This window comes from Hyla sarda, chromosome 7 (assembly GCF_029499605.1).
Source record: "Hyla sarda isolate aHylSar1 chromosome 7, aHylSar1.hap1, whole genome shotgun sequence".
Lineage (NCBI taxonomy): Eukaryota > Metazoa > Chordata > Amphibia > Anura > Hylidae > Hyla > Hyla sarda.
In genome coordinates, this window is record NC_079195.1 from 55,012,627 (window position 1) to 55,035,819 (window position 23,193).

The 23,193-nt window shown below is 43.1% G+C and overlaps 1 protein-coding gene across 1 annotated transcript in view; it reads left to right on the plus strand.

The window, feature by feature from the left end:
- OAT (ornithine aminotransferase) overlaps window positions 1-23,193 on the plus strand; it is a 31,940-nt gene that overhangs the window by 1,769 nt on the left and 6,978 nt on the right. Inside the window, exons 2-6 of the mRNA XM_056529554.1 lie at window positions 9,308-9,529; window positions 12,153-12,377; window positions 16,768-16,863; window positions 18,294-18,421; window positions 22,097-22,219. Coding sequence (XP_056385529.1) covers window positions 9,331-9,529; window positions 12,153-12,377; window positions 16,768-16,863; window positions 18,294-18,421; window positions 22,097-22,219 — 771 coding nt within the window. The 5' untranslated portion in view covers window positions 9,308-9,330. The remainder of the gene's footprint in view (window positions 1-9,307; window positions 9,530-12,152; window positions 12,378-16,767; window positions 16,864-18,293; window positions 18,422-22,096; window positions 22,220-23,193) is intronic.

Below are 23,193 nucleotides of genomic sequence, written 5' to 3' on the forward strand. Positions count from 1 at the left end.
AGCTCTCTGCGGCGGCGATGTGTGTGTGTGTGTACACTGCGCATGCCCGGCGACTCGCACATCGCTTCACGTATTGCCGCTCTGAGCAGGCACATGTAAAGGCAGCATACAGGGGTCCTTCAGCGGCGGATCCGCAACGTAAATCCGCTCATCTTAATGTACCCTTAGTGTCTGCTTTCCTCCCTATCTATAGCCTGGGATCTTCTTCTCTCCCTGATAAAAGGCAGAAGGGCCTGTAGGTGGCACACGTGTGGCTTGGTGCCAGGCTATGGGCAGGGACGTGGCTCTTTGGCTCTTCCTGCATATTGAATACATTACGCACACAACCTGGAACCTCGCAGGTACCTTTTCGTCAGGAGGCGAAGGGTAAGGTTTGCTGGGGGGGGGGGGGGGGGGGGGGGTGCTCTCTCCTGTAGAAGGGCTTGTGATAGACCGCATCCTTTTGTGCACTTTTTTATTTTTTTATTTTTATTTTTTTGTGTAAACGTTTTGCACTTTGGGTGATTCTAGAACATGTTCCTCGGCTCTATATAAAAAAATACATAATGCAGTTATTACAGACCAGCAAGTCCTAGCGTGATTCTGTAGCTTCCTACCAGCTAGTAAATGTTTGTCTTTGCCATTTTTTTTTATTGTGTAAGTCAGTGTTTTCCAAGCACTGTGCCTCCAGCTGTTGCAAAAGTACAACTCCCAGCATGCCCAGACAGCCAAAGGCTGTCTGGGCATGCTGGGAGTTGTACTTTTGCAACAGCTGGAGGCACACTGCACAAACCTAGGCTGCCCCCCCCCCCCCGACTGTAGGAGGGCTTGCATATCTGGAAGTTGTTTTGGGTTCATCTGTGACAAAATGACATTACATTGTACGGCTACTGTGATGTGTCCTGAGACCCTCATGGAGTTTTTTGGTTATTCTTGCTTCATATGTCTCTTCAGGGTCTAAAGGGGTATTCCCATCTCAACTAATGTAGTCAAACTTAACTTTTTGAAAAAAAAAAATTTAATTTATAACATTTTCTTTCTCCTGAGATTCCTGCTTCTTTCCTCCCCTTGTTGACAGCTCCTTGTCTAGGTTACAGACCACCACCCCCAATACACCAGCCATACAATCTCCTAGAGTGGAGCAGTGGTTTGCAACATAGACTGAGCTGTGGACAAGGGGAAGAGAAGGAGACACATCTGCTAATAATTATTATTATTTTTTTAGTGGCTTGGGTGATATTGGTTCCGGTTTCAGTTGAATATACTGGGAAATGTTGAACGTTTGGGGTTGGTTTGTAGTGGGAGTGTATTCAAACCAATAGGCTTTATATTTTTTTGTTATATTTTTTTAGCCTGGGTTTTAAAAATCTAATGGAAAATGCCTAAAACTGATCACAAGGTTGCTATGGCAACAAGCAGGACTACTTCTAAGCCATTTATAAGATTGTAACTGTAAACAGGAATAGGGAGAATATGTGGGTAAAGACACGACCTGCAGCGCACAGGATTAGAGGCTACGGTGCATTGATGATGTCCTCGGGCTATGCTCACACGGCAGAACGTCTACGCTAGGACCACTCAGAAATGTTACTATAGACAGCATTACAGAGCGGATGCCACAGAAAAATGGGTTTTGGTGTGTTTTTTATTTTTTGCCAAGGCTAGAATCTGAATTTTTGCAGCTGAAAATGCGCCGTGTGCACAGAGCAGCGGAATCCCCTTTGAAAATAATTGGACTCTGCTGCAGAGGAGTCAGTCTAGGCAGAATATGCAGAAGGAGTGTAGAATAAGATCTTTGCATCCCCGGCTCTACCAACTCTTAAAGGGGTATTCCGGTGGAAAACAATTATATTTGTTTTAACTGGTCACTGGTCAAATGGTGCCAGAAAGTTAGATGTGTGATTTACTTTTATTTAAAAATCTTAATCCTTCCAGTACTTATCAGCTGCTGTATGCTCAGAGGAAGTTGTTTTTCTTTTTGAATTTCTTTTGTCTGACCACAGTGCTCTCTGCTGACACCTCTGTCCATGTCAGGAACTGTCCAGAATAGTATAAGTTTGCTATGGGGATTTTCTCCTGCTCTGGACAGTTCCTGACATGGACAGGTGTCAGCAGAGAGCACTATGGTCAGACAGAAAAATGTAAAGTGAAAAGAGATCATGTGAAGCATACAGCAGCTAAGTACTGGAAGGATTAAGCTTTGTAAATAGAAGTAATTTACAATTCTGTTAACTTTCTGGAGGCAGTTGATTTAAAAAAGAATCTTGGGTCTCACTCCAGTTCCATGTTAAAGGGGTACTCTGGTGGAATTTTTTTTTTTAAAGTCCATAGCAGGACCGTTTTATTGACAAATTAAATAAAAGGAACTCCCTCTTCCGATCAATATGAATGTATTCTAGATCTGAAGAGTTTCCCCTCAAAAATCATAACCTGTTACATTATAATTTTTTTTCTTCAATAAAACTGAGTTGGCAGCACCGGGATACAAAGGTCTTTTCCTGCACTCCTTCTGCATAGTGTATATGGCGAGCTTTAGTGAGGACTTATTGTGGTTGCAGGTCTAATTCTAGCTATACACTTTAGTTAGCTGTTAGCAGTCTCTTCTGATCACCTATATACACATACATGCTCTGCTCGGACAAGCATACATGTATTTTATACTACAGAGGAAGTTGTGTAGTTCTTTCCAGTCTGACCACACTGCTCTCTACTGACATCTCTGTCTGTGTGAGGAACTGTCTGGAGCAGGAGAAGTTTGAGGACTTTTGTGCTCTGGGCAGTTCTTGACATGGACAGATGTGGCAGCAGAGAGCACTGTGGTTAGAGTAGAAAGAACTACACAACTTCCTCTGTAGTATACAGCAGCTGATAGGTACTAGAAGGCTTAAGATTTAGAAATGGAAGTCATTTACAAATCTAACTTTCTGTCACCAGCTGATTTGTAGTAGTTTTTTTATTTTTATTTTTTTTCCCCTCTGGAGTACCCTTTTTAACTGGCCCTAGGAGAGATTGCAAGTCAGACTACAACTCCCTGGTCTTTGGGTTTATCCCTCTGGGGAGAGGGCATTGGATTCAAGACTCTTCCCACTTTTTTTTTAAACTTCTGTATAAAAAGCTTATCTAGGGAATGTCATTTGACCAACGAGTCACTCCTCTGATACTGTATGCAAATTGTTAACCCTTACACAGCTTTGAGATCTCAGTAATGTCCAAAAAAAACAGGTGATGAACTCGCTGTACCCCACACAGATTTAGGCTGTTAAAGTTTTTTTTTAGCCACACGACCGGTACTGGGACACTTGCAACAGTGGGCAGGATCGCCATTCAGGGCTCTGGGAAAGTTGGATGGCAGCCCCAGTGAGCAGAAATGAGAAGTAAACGGAGGCTAACATGTTAGTACGTTACTGTCTAATAAGGTTTAATAGTTATAACCACGTACATAAAAAATGACTCCTCAGACGCCAGGGACAGCTGTGACGCCATGTCTGTCTGAGTCACTGGATTCTTTGCTTGCCCGAACACTTCCACCCATTGTATGTTAATTAAAATGTAATGCGTCTTGTCATAAAACAGGGTAATCTCAGACACTGGCACCTCTGTATGCTAGGTTCTCATGTTCCCCCCATACAGGCTCTGGTGCCACGTACTGTAATTTACTTTGGCTGACTCAATGCTTTGGGATTTCTGGCAGCAACTCGGTGAACTTCAGGGAGTTATAATGTCTATTAGGACTTTCCCATTGGAAAGTTCAAGGTAGAGCCTGTCGGGTGGGTGTGTGGAGGGCTGTAAGATGACTGGTTACTGTGCGGAGGAGTGCCCGGAGGAGAGGCCGGGGGGTGGCACACGTAATACCTCTAATCTGGCTGGTTTTGCAATCTGTAGTGCACATACGTAATAAAGAGCAATGCAAATAGACTGAGCAGATAACTCTGCAAACAATATTGAGGAGATCAGCGCCATTCCTGGCTTGGGGAAATGCCTGCCTTTGCTGGCTTCTTGGCAGGATGGGCATCAATGGCATTGGCATCAAGGCTAGGATGTATACTGATAGTAGTCAGTCTGGCAAATTATCTTCTAGAACAGTGTTTCCCCAACCAGTGTGCCTCCAGCTGTTGCAAAACGACAACTCCCAGCATGCCCGGACAGCCTTCGGCTGTCCGGGCATGCTGGGAGTTGTCGTTTTGCAACAGCTGGAGGCACACTGGTTGGGGAAACACTGTTCTAGAGGGTACTGGCAGGATCTCAAAGCCTGTAGTAGATATGCCTAAAATGTAGGTCCCCAAAAGGGTCTGCATAAAGTGGTGGTTCGGTGGTAAACCTTTTTTTTTTTATTTTATTTTTTAACTGGTGCCAAAAAGTTAAACAGATTTGTAAATTACTTCTATCTTAATCCTTTCAGTACTTATTAGTGTTTGGATTTCTTTTTGGATTACTTTTGTCTGTCCACATGCTCTCTGCTGACATCTCAGTCCATTTTAGGAACTGTCCAGAGCAGCATAGGTTTGCTATGGGGATTTTTTTCTCCTACTCTGGACAGGTCTTAAAATGGACAGAGGTGTCAGCAGAGAGCACTGTGGACAAGACAAAAAGGAAATTCAAAAAGAGAAGAATTTCCTCTGTAGTATACAGCAGCTAATAAGTACTGGAAGGATAAAAGTTTTTTTTTTTTTTTTTTTTAGAAGTCATTTACAAATCTAACTTTCTGGCATCAGTTTTAAAAAAAAATTAAAATTTTCACCGGAGTACCCCTATAAACCTGCTAATGTGAATTATCACTAAAAAACTTCTCTGGACTCACAATTGACAAAACACACGTACCCTATCTATGCATAATGATTGGCTGCACACCGAATTCTATTTTTATACTGGTCCTCGGATAACAAAAATAAAAGAATTGTCGCTGGCATGGACTGCCCATGTCTCTTCCGGGCCGGTGCCACTTTGTACCCCTTTATAAGCCCAGTCAATATTTGTGCAATATGCAGGTGTTTAATATGCAGGGATCAGCTAACTGATAGAACAGGTGAGGCTGAAAATGCTCTTAAAGGGGTGCTCCACTGAAAAACATCTTATCCCCTATCCAAAGGATCTTGGGGGGGATAAGAGGTCTGATCACGGCGTTCCCGCTGCTGGGATCTCCGAGCCGGTAGTGGTGGCATCCAGAACACAGAAGTTTGGCGCTTCCGTGTTCATGACGTCATGTCCCTTCCATTCATGTCTGAGAGGGGGCATGATGACTAGTGTGTAGCAGTCATGTCTCCTCCTATAGACATGAATAGAGGGGGTGTAGCGGCTGTAGTTGCTACTCGCCCAGCACAGAGCAGAGTCCGCTCCGTGCACTGGATGACTGGGGTGCTGCAGCGGAGATCGAATGGGGTCCCCAGTTTTGGAATCCCCACGAGCAGTCATCTTATATAAAATATTTTCCGGTGGAGTACACCTTTTTAAGTTTTACGCATTCTAAAATTAGTTTTTCCAGCCGACCCACTTTATTAGTGCTTTTTCATCTATCATGCTCAGAGCTACAGACATGAACATGTAGCCAATAAGGAGAGAAACTAATTAGTAGCAGTCTCTTAGCTTATGGCTGTTTAGCAAAGTTATAAAATCATGTTTCCAAGTTGTAGAGGCTGTAATGAACTGCAGCATGCATGCCTGCTCCCTCCCCACCCCTTACACATCTATGCATGATTGATGTACAAGCCTCATTCCTGAAAGCCAAAACCTGTATATCAGTCATGAAGGTTGGTGCAAGCATTCTGGAGCTCAGGACCCCTTCTGAGGTTCTTGAGCTTAGAAGGAAATCATGATTTTATGACTTTGCAAATAGCCATCAGCTAAGCTGGTTACAGCTGGAGACACAACTTTCCTCAAATTGGTATATGGGTGGAAATGCCATTATATGTTTTTTTTTTTTTAGAGGCTCATTGGGATACAGACGTGGTGTGGTAGATATGTTCTACTAGCGATGATTATAGTATATCATGCCATTTGTTAGGAAAGTGTTCTCTCTTGTCTTCTGCAGGACTGCCACAGAGCTGGACAGACCCCTTCTGGTTTACTGCATTTTCATTTTACTGGTGTTTTTTGGCCAGTTTTTAAAGGGATACTGTGATAGAGGCCACTGACAGATTTTATTCCGTAAGGTGCATGCTCTTCCCAAATGATCCTTTTATCAATGGGTTATCCAGGAATTGAAGATCCAATCTAATTTCTTAGCTAATTTCTTTCAGAAGCAGCGCCACACCTGTCTTCAGGTTGTGTGTGGTATTACAAGTTGGCACCTTTCTTCAATAGAACAGAGCTAAGATATTACACAGAACCTGGGGACAGATGTGGTGCTGTTTTCGGTAGAAACCCCTTTATGCTGCCACCAGAGGTGTCTGACAGCGGTTAACACTCTTCACGCCATTTAGAACTCATTGAACGCTAAGCTCGGGCATCAAAGTGTTAAGTGTTTGCTCGACAGCTATTGGGACAAGCTGATGCAAGCCTATACTACTAGTTTGGGGACTTGCATATTGCTCGGTTTAGGTTACTCCGGCACATTCTTTAGATGTTGTGCATTTCTGACCCTTCGTGACACTTTGAAGGTGTATCGGGGGGTTGTGGCGTTTTTTTGTCCAATCTGAATCACGGCGTTGTTGTTGTGCTTGTGTTGTCTGCCTGCCAAGGAATATATACACTGCACGGCAAGGATCCAGCAGCGGGTTTGTATGTTTTCCACAAGATTAAATGGGCAGTGTCACTAATGCAAAAAACTTGGCATCAGACTTTAAAGGGGTACTCCAGAGAGGGGGAAAAATGTCCAATAATCTGGTGCCAGAAAGTTACAGATTTGTAAATCACTTTTTTTTTATTTATTTTTATTTAAAAATCTTAATCCTTACAGTATTTCTGCTGCTGCATGCTCCAGAGGAAGTTGTGTAGTTCTTTCCAGCCTGACCACAGTGCTCTCTGCTGCCACCTCTGTGCATGTCAGGAACTGTCCAGAATAGAAGCAAATCTCTATTCCAAACCTTTTCTCTTCTGGACTACTCAATTTTTAGTTGTTGTGCAGTGTCCTTCTTTGCATTTTTTATAGCAGGTGCCTCCAGCTGTTGCAAAACTACAACTCACAGCATGCCCGGACAGCCTTCGGCTGTCCGGGCAAGCTGGGAGTTGTAGTTTTGCAACAGCTGGAGAGCAATAGGTTGAAGACCTATATAAAATGTTAATTCTAACCTGCGGAGACTTGACCTCGACCGGAAGTTTTTCACAATCGTCTTGGAAAGTCACTTAAAAGGAAATGACTTACTGGGTGTGACCATCTAGATACTGAATGAGGAAATCTTTTCTGCAGATTTCGGAGCGCTTGCCTCGGCTAAAAGGTAACTTAAAGGGGTATTCCAGGCCAAAACTTTTTTTTATATATCAACTGGGTCCGGAAAGTTAAACAGATTTGTAAATTACTTCTATGAAAAAATCTTAATCCTTCCAATAGTTATTAGCTTCTGAAGTTGAGTTGCTGGTTTTCTGTCTAACTGCTTTCTGATGACTCATGTCCCAGGAGCTGTGCAGCTCCTATGGGGATATTTTCCCATCATGCACAGCTCCCGGGACGTGACATCATCGTTGAGCAGTTAGACAGAAAACAACTCAACTTCAGAAGCTAATAACTATTGGAAGGATTAAGATTTATTAATTTATTAATAGAAGTAATTTACAAATCTGTTTAACTTTCCGGACCCAGTTGATATATAAAAAATATTTTTTTGCCTGGAATACCCCTTTAATTTTCATAAGAAAAGGCAGATGTAGCAGAACAGTGTCTGTTGTCCGGCTCTGCTCCTCTTAAGTTCTGTGGTTCTAAACCCCCCTTTCCTTTAATGCAGTTGGCAGTTCACGAATGGCGCAATTCCAAATGTTAAAGGGGTACTCCTGTGGAAAACTTATTTTTTTAATTATTATTTTTTTAAATCAACTGGTGCCAGAAAGTTAAACAGACTTGTAAATTATTTCTATTAAAAAAAATCTTAATCCTTTCAGTACTTTTTGGGCTGTATACTACAGAGGAAATTATTTACTTTTTAGGTTTTTCTGATGTCATGACCACCGTGCTCTCTGCTTACATCTCTGTCCATTTTAGGAACTGTCCAGAGCAGCATATGTTTGCTATGGGGATTTTCTCCTGCTCTGGACAGTTCCTAAAATGGTCAGCAGAGAGCACTGTCGTCATGACATCAGAAAAATCTAAAAAGTAAAAGCATTTCCTCTGTAGTATACAGCCCCTAAAAAGTACTGGAAGGACTACGATTTTTTTAATAGAAGTAATTTACAAATCTTAACTTTCTGGCACCAGTTGAGTTAAAAAGTTTTCCACGGGAGTACCCCTTTTTAAAGCGTACCTGTCATATCACAGAAAAAATAATATACTTCTATGTTAATCACTAGGTTGTGCAGATGTTTTCATGTCTGTCTTGTATCTGGCTCACAAATGGCTATGTTCTGCTGCTCATTCTGACATTCACTGCTCAGAAAAGGGCGTGGTCGAGGCAAGCGCTAAGCCTGCCCTCATTCACCATGCATTCACTTCCTCCCTGAGTCTGCTGTACTTGGTCTCTTCATCCAATCTCAGCAGGCTTCTCTGTAATCCCCTCCTGTTTTTATGCTGCAGTCTGATAGGACAGGAGTGAGCACAGAGGATTGCTGATCCTGCCCTCACTTCCTGGACTTTGTACCAGCCTGTGCTTCAGCTGGAACAAAGATGATTCTGCAGCCGGACAGGATTATGTTCTGGATGGTATGTGGACCCCTAGTCGTTTGTTTGATTTTTTTTTTATTTAATTTTTTAAATAAAATATATACAACATAAAATGTGTTTGGATCGGGCAGTGCCCATTTAAATGACGGCTTCAACTCTGCTACACCTATTACACAAACCAGCGAAACATCACCACAGATGAAGGGTGGCTGTATGGTAAAATGACTGTGCGGACCTTCGCATAGGCTTTATCTTTGGAGCAAACACCCCAGGGTCAGATAAAACTGCTGATCTTAGAATAAAAGTTGCAAAACCTGACAGATTTTCATCATCCCTTTTTTTAAAGTCAGTCTGCTCTGAGGTGGAGTGTTGACCCAGCGAGTCTATCTACGTGGTGTTGGGTGTGTTTTCATGGTCATCTTTGCGCTCCACTGGAAGTTGGTTATTTGGCACGGAGTGCTCTGCGGAGCCGAATATCGATCGGGTTTAGGCTGGATATATATAGGCTCCGATATCTGGGTGACATCTCGTCGTGCTGCAGGTGCACCTGGTGCTCTCTCCTGACTATTTCCATTCTTTATCTAGGATCTTCTTGCATTTTTTTCACAATGTTTTCCAAGCTCGTCCAGAGACGCACCGTGGGTGCACTGTACAACAACCTGAAGGCTTCCATGAGCTCGGCAGGACCGGCCGCGACACAGAGCAACGTGGAGGAGGTGCTCACCTCGGATTATGTCTATGACAGAGAAGCAAAGTATGGGGCCCACAACTACCACCCTCTACCGGTGGCCCTGGAAAGAGGGAAAGGTTTGTTCAAGTCTCTTATACATCTTATATCTTTTCTACTGATCTGGTAGTTTTATGTATTATATAAAGTGCATGCATCCTTAAATCGTATTTTCACTTAGTCCCCGGTCCCTTTTGTTCCTTTCCTTTCAAAAGGGTCTCTTGTTTGCTGCCTAACGTTTAATCGGCTCCAGATGGTTCTTGTATTTTGATTGCAAGCAACGTCTTAAACAAGATATCCTTCTAGTGTGTGTAATGTGTATAGTATACATCAGTGGTCTTCAACCTGCGGACCTCCAGATGTTGCAAAACTACAACTCCCAGCATGCCCGGACAGCCAACGGCTGTCCGGGCATGCTGGGAGTTGTAGTTTTGCAACATCTGGAGGTCCGCAGGTTGAAGCTCACTGGTATACATAGTGGGGGACATGTATCATTGTGTACAGTAGAAGCAGTTTACCCCTTTTCCCGAATTCTAAATTATGCGCAGAAGCGCTTAAATTTATCAATCAAGCGCAATGAGCTTCATAAATTGCAGGTAAATATAGTAATCTCCTCAATCCACTTAGAGATGAGCGAGATGAGCGAACCTACAGTAAATTCGATTCGTCACAAACTTCTCGGCTCGGCAGTTGATGACTTATCCTGCATAAATTAGTTCAGCCTTCAGGTGCTCCGTTGGGCTGGAAAAGGTGGATACAGTCCTAGGAAAGAGTCTCCTAGGACTGTATCCACCTTTTCCAGCCCACGGGAGCACCTGAAAGCTGAATTAATTTATGCAGGATAAGTCATCAACTGCCGAGCCGAGAAGTTTGTGACGAATCGAATTTACTGTAAGTTCGCTCATCCCAAAATCCACTCTTTGGAAAATAGAATCAATGATTTAGAGCATCTTGCTACGTTAAGTTCAAGATGGCTTATATTTGTGCAAAAAAAAAACAGCTCTTGTGGCAAAATATTTGGTGTAAAGGAAAAGTACGCAGTTAATAAATCCATGTGTACTATAGATGTCACTCCAAGGTACCCTGATTTGGCCACATCTGGAGGGCATGCTCTACCAAAACGTGCGCAAAAAAGGGCTTGAGCAAAATTTTGCGCAAAAAATACACACAAAACAGGGGTAAAATCTTTGATACATGTCCCCCAGTGTGTCTATAATATATACACTCACACACTTATTTCTCCCTGCCTTGTCAAAAGGGTACTCACTAGAGATGAGTGAACTTACAGTAAATTCGATTCGTCACGAACTTCTCGGCTCGGCAGTTGATGACTTATCCTGCATAAATTAGTTCAGCTTTCCGGTGCACCAGTGGGCTGGAAAAGGTGGATACAGTCCTTGGAAAGAATCTCCTAGGAATGTATCCACCTTTTCCAGCCCACGGGAGCACCTGAAAGCTGAACTCATTTATGCAGGAAAAGTCCTCAACTGCCGAGCCGAGAAGTTCGTGACGAATCAAATTTACTGTAAGTTCGCTCATCTCTACTATCACAAATATGGATGCACACAAATGTTTGGTCCCCAACTATAGGGATCACAACTAAATATTACCACGACACTACTTGAATGCCTTATTTTTAAACCTGGATGTATCTGATGTACTATATGATGTTAAATTCACATCCATTAGCTACTAAAACCTATGCAGTTTTGTAGGTATCTTCTACCAGAGGCATTGCTTCTAGCGGAGTGTTCTGGCGCTCCATATGGCGGCACTCGAGTACCTTTGGGGTCTGATACAGAACAGGGTGCAGGATGTCTATTTGCTGCTTGCATGGGTCATCATGGTTTATGAAAAATAAAGAAAATGACGGTAGCATTGCAACCTTTTTCTCTCTTAGGCTTTTATAGATTTATTGTAGGACGGATACTACAGCTGGTGGTGGTACAAATAACAATAATTAAAAATTCCATTTTAAATAAGGTTGGCATATTCCGCAGTGCTGTACATGACTCCATTTGGTCCCTGTCCCTATTGGGGCTTACAATCTAATTTTCAAATTCAAATATTAGTATGTTTTTGGAGTAAAGGAAATCAACTCAAACATGGGAGAACATACAAATGCTTTGCAGATGTTGTCCTTGGTGGGATTTGAACCCAGGACCCACTGTGCTGCCCTATAGTATCATTTTTGAGATACTCTGTAGTTAAACTACATAGATCAATGAAAACTGATAGGTGTGAATAGAGATGAGCGAACTTGCAGTAAATTCGATTCGTCACAAACTTCTCAGCTCGGCGGTTGCTGACTTTTCCTGCATAAATTAGTTCAGCCTTCAGGTGCTCCAGTGGGCTGGACAAGGTGGATACATTCCTAGGAAAGTCTCCTAGGAATGTATCCACCTTTTCCAGCCCATGGGAGCACCTGAAAGCTGAACTAATTTATACAGGAAAAGTCATCAACTGCCGAGAAGTTTGTGACGAATAGAATTTACTGTAAGTTCGCTCATCTCTAGGTGTGAACACCGGCCATACTTGGTATATACCAGTGATTTCCAAACTGTGGATTTCCAGCTGTTTCAAAACTACAACTCCCAGCATGCCTGTGTGTGTATATGTGCAGCCATCTCAGGTCCATGTACAAAGTGGGCAAGGTCTGCTATAGGTCAATGTATTTATCTAAACCTGTTCCTCAATTTCCAGGTGTCTACGTATGGGACGTGGAAGGCAGAAGATACTTTGACTTCTTAAGCGCATACAGTGCAGTAAACCAGGGACATTGTCATCCCAAAATAGTCGCCGCTCTAAAGTCTCAGGCGGATAAGCTCACCCTCACCTCCAGAGCCTTCTACAACGACGTCCTGGGAGAATATGAGGAGTGTATCACAAAGCTGTTCAACTATAACAAAGTATTACCAATGAACTCGGGTAAGAATACAAGGGATCGAAGACTGTTATACAACTGCTGTGCCCTGACCCGAACATGGTCCGGCTGCATATTCCTGGTTATCATTGTATTCTGAAATATGTACATAGGGGGAGATTTATCATTGCATTTTTTTTGTCTATGGTTTAGCGCAGTTCAGGCACAAGCAGCATATTTTTTTACTTTTTATGCACCTTTTGATATAGACAGTTTCACTTGTTTTGCCTATACATAGAACTTTTTCTTTTTGACCATGCAGTGGTCACGTATTTACCACTTGCGACTTTTGTCAAGTCGCTATTTTGCGTGCAAAGGTACTTTTTTTTTTTTAGGCACAAAGCTTCACCACCTACCAGTAGGCATGAGAATAATTTCTACCTTCTGCAATTCAACCGTTAACCTCTTGTGGGCGACAGCGTCCCACTCCCTTCTGACATGTGCTCTGGAGCTGAGTGCAGGTCATAGCTGGGTGGTGCTGGCGGCTATCTGCCACCAGGACCCATCTCTAATGCCAGACATCGCCGATCACTGTGATGCCTGGCTTTAACCCCTTAGACATCGCAATCAAATTTGATTGTAGCGTCTAAAATGCAAATAAAAATGTCCCGGCAGCTCTGAAAGTAAATACACCTAACCTGCTAAATTCAGGACCCAGGAAAGTGTCTACTCCCCTCCCTCACAAGCGTCTAGAAAAAGTGTATGTGGTAGAGCTTTTCCCACCACAGCAGAGCTGCACAAAATTCATCATCCTGCTGCACCTTGATAAATAAGAAGCCCACCACCCAAATAAACATGGGGGAAATTGGCTCTACTGTAGACATTCTTTGATAAATCTGGGCCATAATGTAGGTCTTGTACCTTACTATTTTGTTGGGGGTGGTCATTAGACTGTTCTGGCACTTGTAACCCCCAATTTCTGCCCTGCCTTAGTCATACACGTGCATTATATACTGTATTTAAAGGCTACTCCAGGATTTTATTTTCTTCAGGCTTTGAGCCCATGATGCAGAGTTTTAATACAATGTAATCTGCTTCTATTACCTTCATGCTCAGCTTTGTCCTGTTTTCAGGAAGTGCAGTAGTCAGTCTCCATTTTACTGTTGTCTCTTTCCCAGCATTCAATGTGGCCAGAGACAATAGGGGATTTATCAATGCCTGTTAGGGCTGCACAATATGGGGAATGTGCGATTATGGGCCTAAATAATGCGATTTCAATATGCAATGCGATATAATAAATGGTGAAATCCACCTATTTTATGCCCACTGCCTATTTCACATCTTCCCCCATTTCTATCCCCCCTGTTACATTCTCTTCCCCATGTCACCCCCCCCCTCCCTTGTCACATTCATTCTCCCCCATATCACATTCTTTCTCCCCCGTCACATTCTCCCCCTGTAGGTAGCTTTTTGCACTGCAGCAAATACACTGGGTTTCCCGGATGGTTTTCAAATCTTCAGCGGGATCTGGGAAACCGTGTGTTTGCAGCTTAAAAAGACCTTTCCCCATCAGCCAATCAGTGGCTTGACATGTGACACAGCTGCGGCGAGTGATAAGCTGAAAAGGGAAAGGTCCTACTGCTTGTATGGGGAAGAGGAGGGAAACGGCATCTGCAGGGAACGGGAGGAGGTGAGCAGAAGGTTTTTATTTTTCTCCCTGTGCCCTTTTACTTAGCTCCAGTGTTTCTCTACCAGGGTGCCTCCAGCTGTTGTGAAACTACGCCCAGCAACAGGGAGTTTTAGTTTTGCCACAACTGGAGGCACCCTGGTTGGGGAAACACTGACTTTCAGTATTTAAATCGTTTTTTTTACCTGCTCTGGGAGCTGGACTGAGCATGATAATCGCATGTTTTCCCAGGGGGCCGTATCACTATCGCAAAAAGCTAAAGTCGCGATTTGATTCCTTATGCGATGTTGTGCAGCCCTAATACCTGTGTAGAGGAAAAGTTGCGGAGTTGCCTATAGCAACCAATCTGAGTCTTTCACCGGCCTTTTCAAAAATGAAATAAACGATCTGGTTGCTATAGGCAACTCAGTAACTTTCCCTCTGGACAAGTTTTGATCTCTCCCCAATGTCATCAGTCACATGGTCTCAGGGCGCAGGGTTATACTGCAGTGAGTGGTTGGATTGCAGGGTGGAAGGTACTTACTGAAGTAATGCAATTTACCCACCCACTGCAGCATAGCCGTGAGACCATGGGACTTATGATATATTGGCCCTCATTTACTGAGTGTTGTGTAGTTTTCTTTGTGCGTTTTAATTCCCTACATTTTTTCCCCCACGGTATTTACTTAGGTTTCCCTACATTTTCCACTTTCCCTACATTTTACTCACCTGCTCTGATTTGTCTGGTTTTCCTCAGCTGAAATCCACCACATTTTCTGTGGAAACCTTAGTAGATATGTTGGGGTTTTTGTGAAAATGTCAGGAACACTCCCCATTTCGGAGACCACACACCCTTTTCCCGACGGCCACACCCCTTTTTCGGGTTTTCTTAGCAAAATGAAGTTGGTCTGGGTTTTTCCAATTCTGGCGCAAAATCTGGTGCAGACAGAATTTCTGGCGCACAACCCATGTCTGGTTTGCAATAGTAAATGAGGGCCATTGTTTGCATGGAATGCTGGGAAAGGGCAGACAGTAGTAAAATAGACTTGCACTCTTGCACCGTTTCCGGGTTTGGGTCCCCTGCATGAAAACGGGTTGACGTGGCGCAAAGGTAATAGAAGCAAATGAGACAGTATTATTTTGAATCATTGGCTCGAAGGCTGTAGAGAAAAATACCCCTTCAACTGTTTAGAATACAAAGCTCATGTCTATTTGCAACACCATAGAGAAGTGTTTCCCAACCAGGGTGCCTCCAGCTGTTGCAAAACTACAACTCCCAGCATGCCCAGATAGCCATTGCAAAACTACAACTCCCAGCATGCCCGGACAGCCGAAGGCTGTCTGGGCATGCTGGGAGTTGTAGTTTTGCCACAGCTGGAGGCACCCTGGTTGGGAAACTCTGCCATAGATTCCTGCATTGCAGTTTGTCACCTGAGCCAAGATTGCTTAGTTGGCTGTATCTGTGTGGACTCTACTGCAGGGTTTTTGCAATTTTTAAAACTTTGTTGCACCCTCTTAGTCTTTGAGTGCCTCTAAAAGGATGTTATCTAAGAATAAACAGTAATTTCTTTGAAAAAAAACAGTACCACACCTGTTCGCAGGTTGTGTGGTAGTGTAACTCTTTCTTCATTCATTACAATGCAATTAACCCCTTAAGTTATTTATTTATTTTTTTTTTCTTTTTTTTTTTTTTTTCCCCCCGAAACAGATAGTTGTAAAATAAAAGTAATATTTGCCTTACCGGAAATTTGTTGGTCTTTCCGAATACCGTACCTCTCTGCAGTCATGGGTGACACTAGAGATGAGCGAACTTACAGTAAATTCGATTCGTCACGAACTTCTCGGCTCGGCAGTTGATGACTTATCCTGCATAAATTAGTTCAGCTTTCAGGTGCTCCGGTGGGCTGGAAAAGGTGGATACAGTCCTAGGACTCTTTCCTAGGACTGTATCCACCTTTTCCAGCCCACGGGAGCACCTGAAAGCTGAACTAATTTATGCAGGAAAAGTCGTCAACTGCCGAGCCGAGAAGTTTGTGACGAATCGAATTTACTGTAAGTTCACTCATCTCTAGGTGTGAACACAGGCCATACTTGGTGTATACCAGTGATTTCCAAACTGTGGATTTCCAGCTGTTTCAAAACTACAACTCCCAGCATGCGTCTTAGTGGGTCCCCCATAAGCTTACTTATGCTTACACCAGTACTGTAAATAAAACATAAGGCCGGGTTCACACCATGGAATCTCCAGATGAAATACCAAGGGTGGCGCTAGGACAGTGTGGACTGTATTGTCGTCCCCATAGACTATAATACATTTCTCAGTGGATCTGGCAATATTGGTGGAGGATTTATCAAAACCAGTGTAGAGGTAGTGGTGCAGTTGTCCATAGCAACCAATCGGATCGCATCTTTCATTTTTCACAGGCCTCTTTGAAAATGAAAGTTGCAATCTGGTTGCTATGAGCAACTGCTCCACTCTCCATTTACACAGGTTTTGATAAATCTCCCCCATTGTTCTTGTATACACATTCTTTAGGGTGATCTGCTCAGAAATGCATTGTATTCTATGGGTACACAATGCAACCCATGCAGTTCTAGTGCCACCCTTGGAATTTTGGAGGGTTTTGTTGTGTGAACTCTGCCTAATAGTTTTGGGGCCCAGCTGCTGTATGCCCCTGGGTGTAGCCAACCACTGGTTGAAGCAGGTAAATGTGGCCTTCTGTCCATGTCAAGAGGGACCAGGAAACCTTGCACCAGTTTTGAATCTGTTGTAACTTTTGCCCCTTTAGGAGTCGAAGGTGGAGAAACTGCCTGCAAGTTGGCAAGAAAATGGGCATATACAGTGAAAGGAGTACCCAAGTACAAAGCGCAGATCGTCTTTGCAGGTAAAGGATCTGACTGTACCAAGTAGTGCAAAATAGTGATTTGCTTCCCACATGACTGTGCTATTTGGCCAATTCCTTCCTCTTTTCAAATTATAAAGGAAAACTCAGAGCCCAGTCAATCTGATATTCACTAAACCAGTTTCTCGCAATCGGGGAGTCCCCAGCTGTTGCAAAACTACAACCCAGAGTATTCCCTGATAGACTAGTGTTCCCATATTTTACATGAAAACACTATTGGTTCAGAGTATAAAATGGGATCTGCATCAGGGGGATAGATTTTTACAAACAGTAAGCCCTCCGGACAGGGCCCTATCCCTCTTAGTCTGTCATTAACTGTTTCACGTTCATTGGGGACATTTATCAAAACCTGTCCAGAGGCAGAGTTGCCTATAGCAACCAGATTGCTGCTTTCATTTTTCAGAGGCCTTTTAAAAAAATGAAGGCAATCTGGTTGCTATGGGCAACTGGTCAACTTTTCCTCTGTACAGGTTTTGATCTCCCCACACTGCACTTGTGTTATATATATTTTTTTTAACCCCTTATGTACAGCACCCTGAAACGAAGAGTGCTCCTAAAAAAATCTAAAATTAAGATTGAGCCTGTGCACACTATGAAATTTCTTCCAAGCATTTCCATGCGGATTGCTGCGAACATTAAAGGTGTACTCCACTGTAAAACTTTTTTCTTTTAAATCAACTGGTGCCAGAAAGTTAGATTTTTTTAAATTATTTCTATTAAAAAATCTTAATACATCCAGTACTTAACTTTCTCTGTAGTATACAGCAGCTATTTGTCTTTTTGAATTTCCTTTCTGGCTGACCAGTGCTCTCTGCTGACACCTCTGTCCAGGTCAGGAACTGTCAGAGCAGGAGAGGTTTGCTATGGGGATTTGTTCCTGCTCTGGAAAGTTCCTGACATGGACAGAGGTGTCAGCAGAGAGCACTGTGGTCAGACAGAAAGGAAATTCAAAAAGAAAAGAACTACCTCTGTAATATAAATGAGCTAAGTACTGGAAGGATTAAGATTTATTTTAATTTTTACTTTACAAATCTGTAACTTTCTGACACCAGTTGATTTAAAAAAAAAATGTTTTTTCCCCCCCTTAAGCACAGATTCAGTAGGGGGCTGCTGTAAGCTGAATCCACCTGGATATCCTTGTGGAAATTCTGCACGAATTTAGAGTTTAGTAAAGATTGAAGAGCATTGCACATATGTTCATAAGGGGAGATTTATCAACCTGTCCAGAGGAAAAATTGCGCAGTTGCCCATAGCAACCAGTCAGATTGCTTCTCATTTTTAACATGGCCTCTGCAAAATAAAAGCAATCTGGTTGCTATGGGCAACTTTTCCTTTGCACAGCTTTTGATAAATCTCCCCCATAGTCTCTATTGTAATCAGCAAGTAAAATCATGCATGTTTCTCCTCCATAGCTGGTAACTTCTGGGGACGGACAATGTCTGCCATATCCAGCTCCACAGATCCTTCAAGCTATGAAGGTTTTGGACCATTTATGCCAGGATTTAAGATAATTTCTTACAATGACCTACCCTCTCTTGAGGTAAGTGCATGATATTGTATCCATACTGTCAACCTGATGATACTGAATCCTATGTATAGAATTAAAGCTTCCTAAATTATCTTTGGCCAGGATGAAATTTCAGCTCTTGCAGCTGCCAGTACATGCTAGGAGTTGCCATTCCACCATAGATTGTCCTAGTATGGATTGCTGTACTGTATTATCAGTGTGTAAATGTTGTCCTAGGTTTAAAGGGGTACCCCGCTGCTCAGTTTGGCACAAACTGTTCCTAATGCTGGAGCCGGGAGCTAGTGACATCATAGCCCCGCCCCCTCAATGCAAGTCTATGGGAGGGGGTGACAGCCATCACACCCCCTCCCATAGACTTGCATTGAGGGGGCGGGGCTATGACATCACAAGCTCCTGACTCCAGCGTTCAGAACAGTTTGCTGCTCAGCGTTTGGAACAGAGTACCCCTTTAAGGTGCTCATACTCATTCTATAGCTGAAGAATCAAACATTCCCAATCCTACTCAACATCTGTTGGAAGAGTCAGATGGACCCCATAGACAATAGATCAGCGGCCCTCCAAATGTTGCAAAACTACGACACCCAGTATACCTGGACAGCCATTGGCTAAGATATGGTTTAGGTCGGGGAATCGGTCAGATGGATGTAAAATTCATTTTAATGAGGGTAACCATCGGGTGATGGATAGGATTATACAGTCTGGGGGTGTGAATGTTGTACATTGAGGGCTGTGTAGAACTAATGCGCGCACCCCCCCCCCCCCCCACTGTATAGTATCGCCCATCGCCTGCTATGTGCTTCCTTTATTATAATAAAGTTCATGCCCATCCAAACGATTCCCTGAATTGTCAGGCAAACCCTCAAATCTCCAGAATGGAAGAGCGTATCAAGAAACTGTACAAAGGTGTGTGATCAGGGCACTGAAAGCTATTTCAAAATAATGGAATCTCCTTTTTGAGGGTTGGTCACAGTCTATAGCAGTGATCTCCAAACAGTGGCTCTCCAGCTGTTTCAAAAGCACAGCTTCCAGCATGCCCAGACGGCCAACAACTGTACTTTTGCAACAGCTGGAGATGCACAATTTGCAGACCACTGGTCTATAGGATGCTGTAAAGCAGTGGTCTTCAACCTATGGACCTCCAGATGTTGCAAAACTACAACTCCCAGCATGCCCGGACAGCCGTTGGCTGTCCGGGCATGCTGAGAGTTGTAGTTTTGAAACATCTGGAGGTCCGCAGGTTGAAGACCACTGCTGTAAAGGATTACCATGGGGGGGGGGTTAATGACTGTGGGACACTATGTAGGGTTTCTAAAACTCAATCCAAATCTTAACATAAATGCAGCTGAGCAAAATGTATTCAGCATAGCGCAAATCTTTGGCCCTGCCTTATATTTGCACAGCGATAAAACAGCATTTCCAGCCAAAACTTAAATGTCATTTGTTAGTAAACATGTAAAATTGCCAAAGGGTTAGGTCTTTAAGGTCTGCTACATGTAAGGTGTTGGGTTCATACAACGTTTTTGCAATAGTTACCGTATATGTTTCAATTTGAAAGCCGTACGGAACCGTATGCATTGACTCTCCATTGAAAACTGTCAAAAAATGCATCAGATTGTCTGTCTTGCATCCTGTACAGTGTTTTTTATTTATTTTTTTTTATACATGGGCATCAATGAGAACAGTACGGAACCATATGTGCTTACAGTCCCATCCATTTTTCACCATACGGTTTTTGACTTTGCACATTTATTTTTTCTTGGCATTTCAATCAAACAAGTGAAACTTTATTCCTAATGGAGTGAAAAGTTAAACATGTATAGTTTTTCTTGAAAAACGGATGCAACCCAACCTTTTTCAAACCATATACAGATTAAAATTTGTAAACACGTTTTTGATACAGTTTAGTCAGGTTTTGAGGAATCAGTTTTTATCAAAAGCCTGATACAGGAAACTGTAGTGCAAAAATGTGGTGTGAATCCAGCTTCAGTGCTTGGGGTTCCATTATGGTCTGTGCATTAAAATATAGTGGTGTCTATTGCATTGCAATATTCATGGCATTGTACATATGTAATCCATGTGTTTAAATCCCAGTTGATGTCCTATCATGTCTTATCATGTTGCATGCAACTGTGCAGAGATCTTCCATGAGATCACTGTAATACATTTCATTGCACTGTAACTTGCTGTGCATGCCGCGTCTGCCATGTGTGGACTTGCCCTAAGAATAGTATGGTACACTTGGGGTAAACAACTCTCTTCAGGTTATTTTAGGTGCTAGACCTTACCTTGGGTTATATTTGGATGACAAAAGCCAAAGTGACTGACAAGGTCAAAATAGGAAAAAAACATAGGACCAAGGACATCACAGCCGCTGAGTAAACACTTGTTAGGGTCCACGCACACTGCGAAATTCCTGAGGTGGAGGAATTCTGGTGCAGCAGAGTCTCATTGTCCGAGGTTCTGCTGCACAGTGCACACCACGGAATGTCAGCAGTGGAACCTTCTGCCACAGAAATTCAACCACCGATAGAATGAACATGTCAATTCTTTTGGCAGAATGGTTTACAGCTGCAAATTGTTTGAAAAAACACTGCTAGTCATTGCAAACCTACAACTCCCAGCATGCCCTGGCATGCTGGGAGTTGTAGTTTTGCAACAGCTGGAGATACAGTTTGAAAAACACTGGTTTAAAGGGGTAATCCGGTGGGAATTTTTTTTTTCTTTCTCAAAACTACAGATTTAATTACTTCAATTTAAAAATCTTAATCCTTCCAGTACTTATCAGCTGCTGTATACTAGAGGATGTTTTACTTTCTGCATTTCTCTTCAGTCTGACCACAGTGCTCTCTGCTGACACCTATGTCAGGAACTGTCCGGAGCAGGAGAGGTTTGCTATGGGGATTTGCTTGTACTCTGGACAGTTCCTGACATGGACAGAGGTGCCAGCAGAGAGCATTGTGGTCAGACAGGAAAAAATTCCAGAAAGAAATAAAACTTCCTCTGTAGTATACAGCAGCTAAGTACTGGAAGGATTAAGATTTTAAAATATGTAATTTACAAATGTGTTAACTTTCTGGAAGCAGTTGATGTTAAAAAACTGTTTTCCACCGGAGTACCCCTTTGAGGGGATTGTGTGCATCTTCCCACTGCCCTGCCATCAGGAAGTCCATATCTGAGGAAGGTACATGCTGTAAGGACAAAAACACAATTTATTCCATATTCTGATGGTTCCAATAATGACTTTTTTCAATTAGTCATAACTGACATTTGCTAATCACATGTAATAGCCATGAACAGCCTTTGTAGCCCTGGAGCACCCTGTGTAGGTCCCTAAATTTCTACAATGACTCCTGGCTGTTACCTGCTTTAGTTGCACTAAAGGCATTGACTCAGTGGGGCACAAAACCTACATTGGTAATGAGACTTGTACTAGGTATGCACCAAAGCTTTTTATTTGGCTACTAGTTGGCAAGTCAGTCCTACTCTGCCTATTCCTCATCCAGGCACTCCTGCATCCCTAACTACTAAGGGCTTCAGCAGTCTGACCGAACTGAGGCCTATTAATCTTAGAACTGTCTGAATGTGAGTGTAGATATTAATTTGTTCTAGAATGACATTAAATAAAGTGAACCACCATGGCTTGTAATCCTATTTCTTATTTATTTATTTTTTTCCCCCTCCATTTAGAGAGCACTTCAGGACCCCAATGTAGCAGCTTTTATGGTGGAACCAATCCAGGGTGAGGCGGGAGTCATTGTTCCTGATGAAGGATACCTGACAGGAGTGAGGCAGCTGTGTTCGGCTCACAATGTAGGTTGTCGGTCAATATACACTGTTCATAAAAATAAAGGGAGCACTAAGATAACACATCTTAGATCTGAATGAATGAACTAATCGTATGAAATACACTCGTCTTTACATAGTTGAATGTGCGGACAACAAAATCACACAAAAATGATCAATGGAAATCAAATTTATCAACCCATGGAGGTCTGGATATGGAGTCACACTCAAAATCCAAGTGGAAAATCACACTACAGGCTGATCCAACTTTGATGTAATGTCTAGAGATGAGCAAAGTTAGTGATTCGATTTGTCACGAACCTCACGGCTCTGCGTTTGCTGACTTTAGCCTGCATAAAATTCAGCTTTCAGGTGCCCTGGTGGGCTGGAAAAGGTGGATACAGTCCTAGGAGAGAGTCTCCTAGGACTGTATCAATCTTTTCCAGCCCACCAAAGAACCTGAAAGCTGAATTTTATGCAGGCTAAAGTAAACTTCCGAGCCGTGAGGTTCGTATCGAATCACTAACTTCGACTAAAGTATCCCCCAACTCCTGGACAGTCTGTTGTGCAACGTGGCGTTGGTGGATGGAGTGAGACATGATGTCCCAGATGTGATCAGTAGGATTCAGGTCTGAGGAACGGGCGGCCAGTCCATAGCATCAATGCCTTCCTCTTGCAGGAACTGCTGACTCCAGCCACATGAGGTCTCGTATTAGGAGGAACCCAGGGCCAACCGCACCAGCATATGGTCTCACAAGGGGTCTGAGGATATCTGGGTACCTAATGGCAGTCAGCCCTCCATGTGCTTGCCAGAGGTAGCCTGTGTGCCCCCCCCCCCCAAGAAATGCCACCCCACACAATTACTGACCCACCGCCAAACCGGTCATGCTGGAGGATGTTGTAGACCGCAGAACGTTCTTTACGGCGTCTCCAGACTGTCAAGTCTCACATGTGCTCAATGTGAACCTGCTTTCATCTGTGGAGCACTGGGTGCCAGTGGC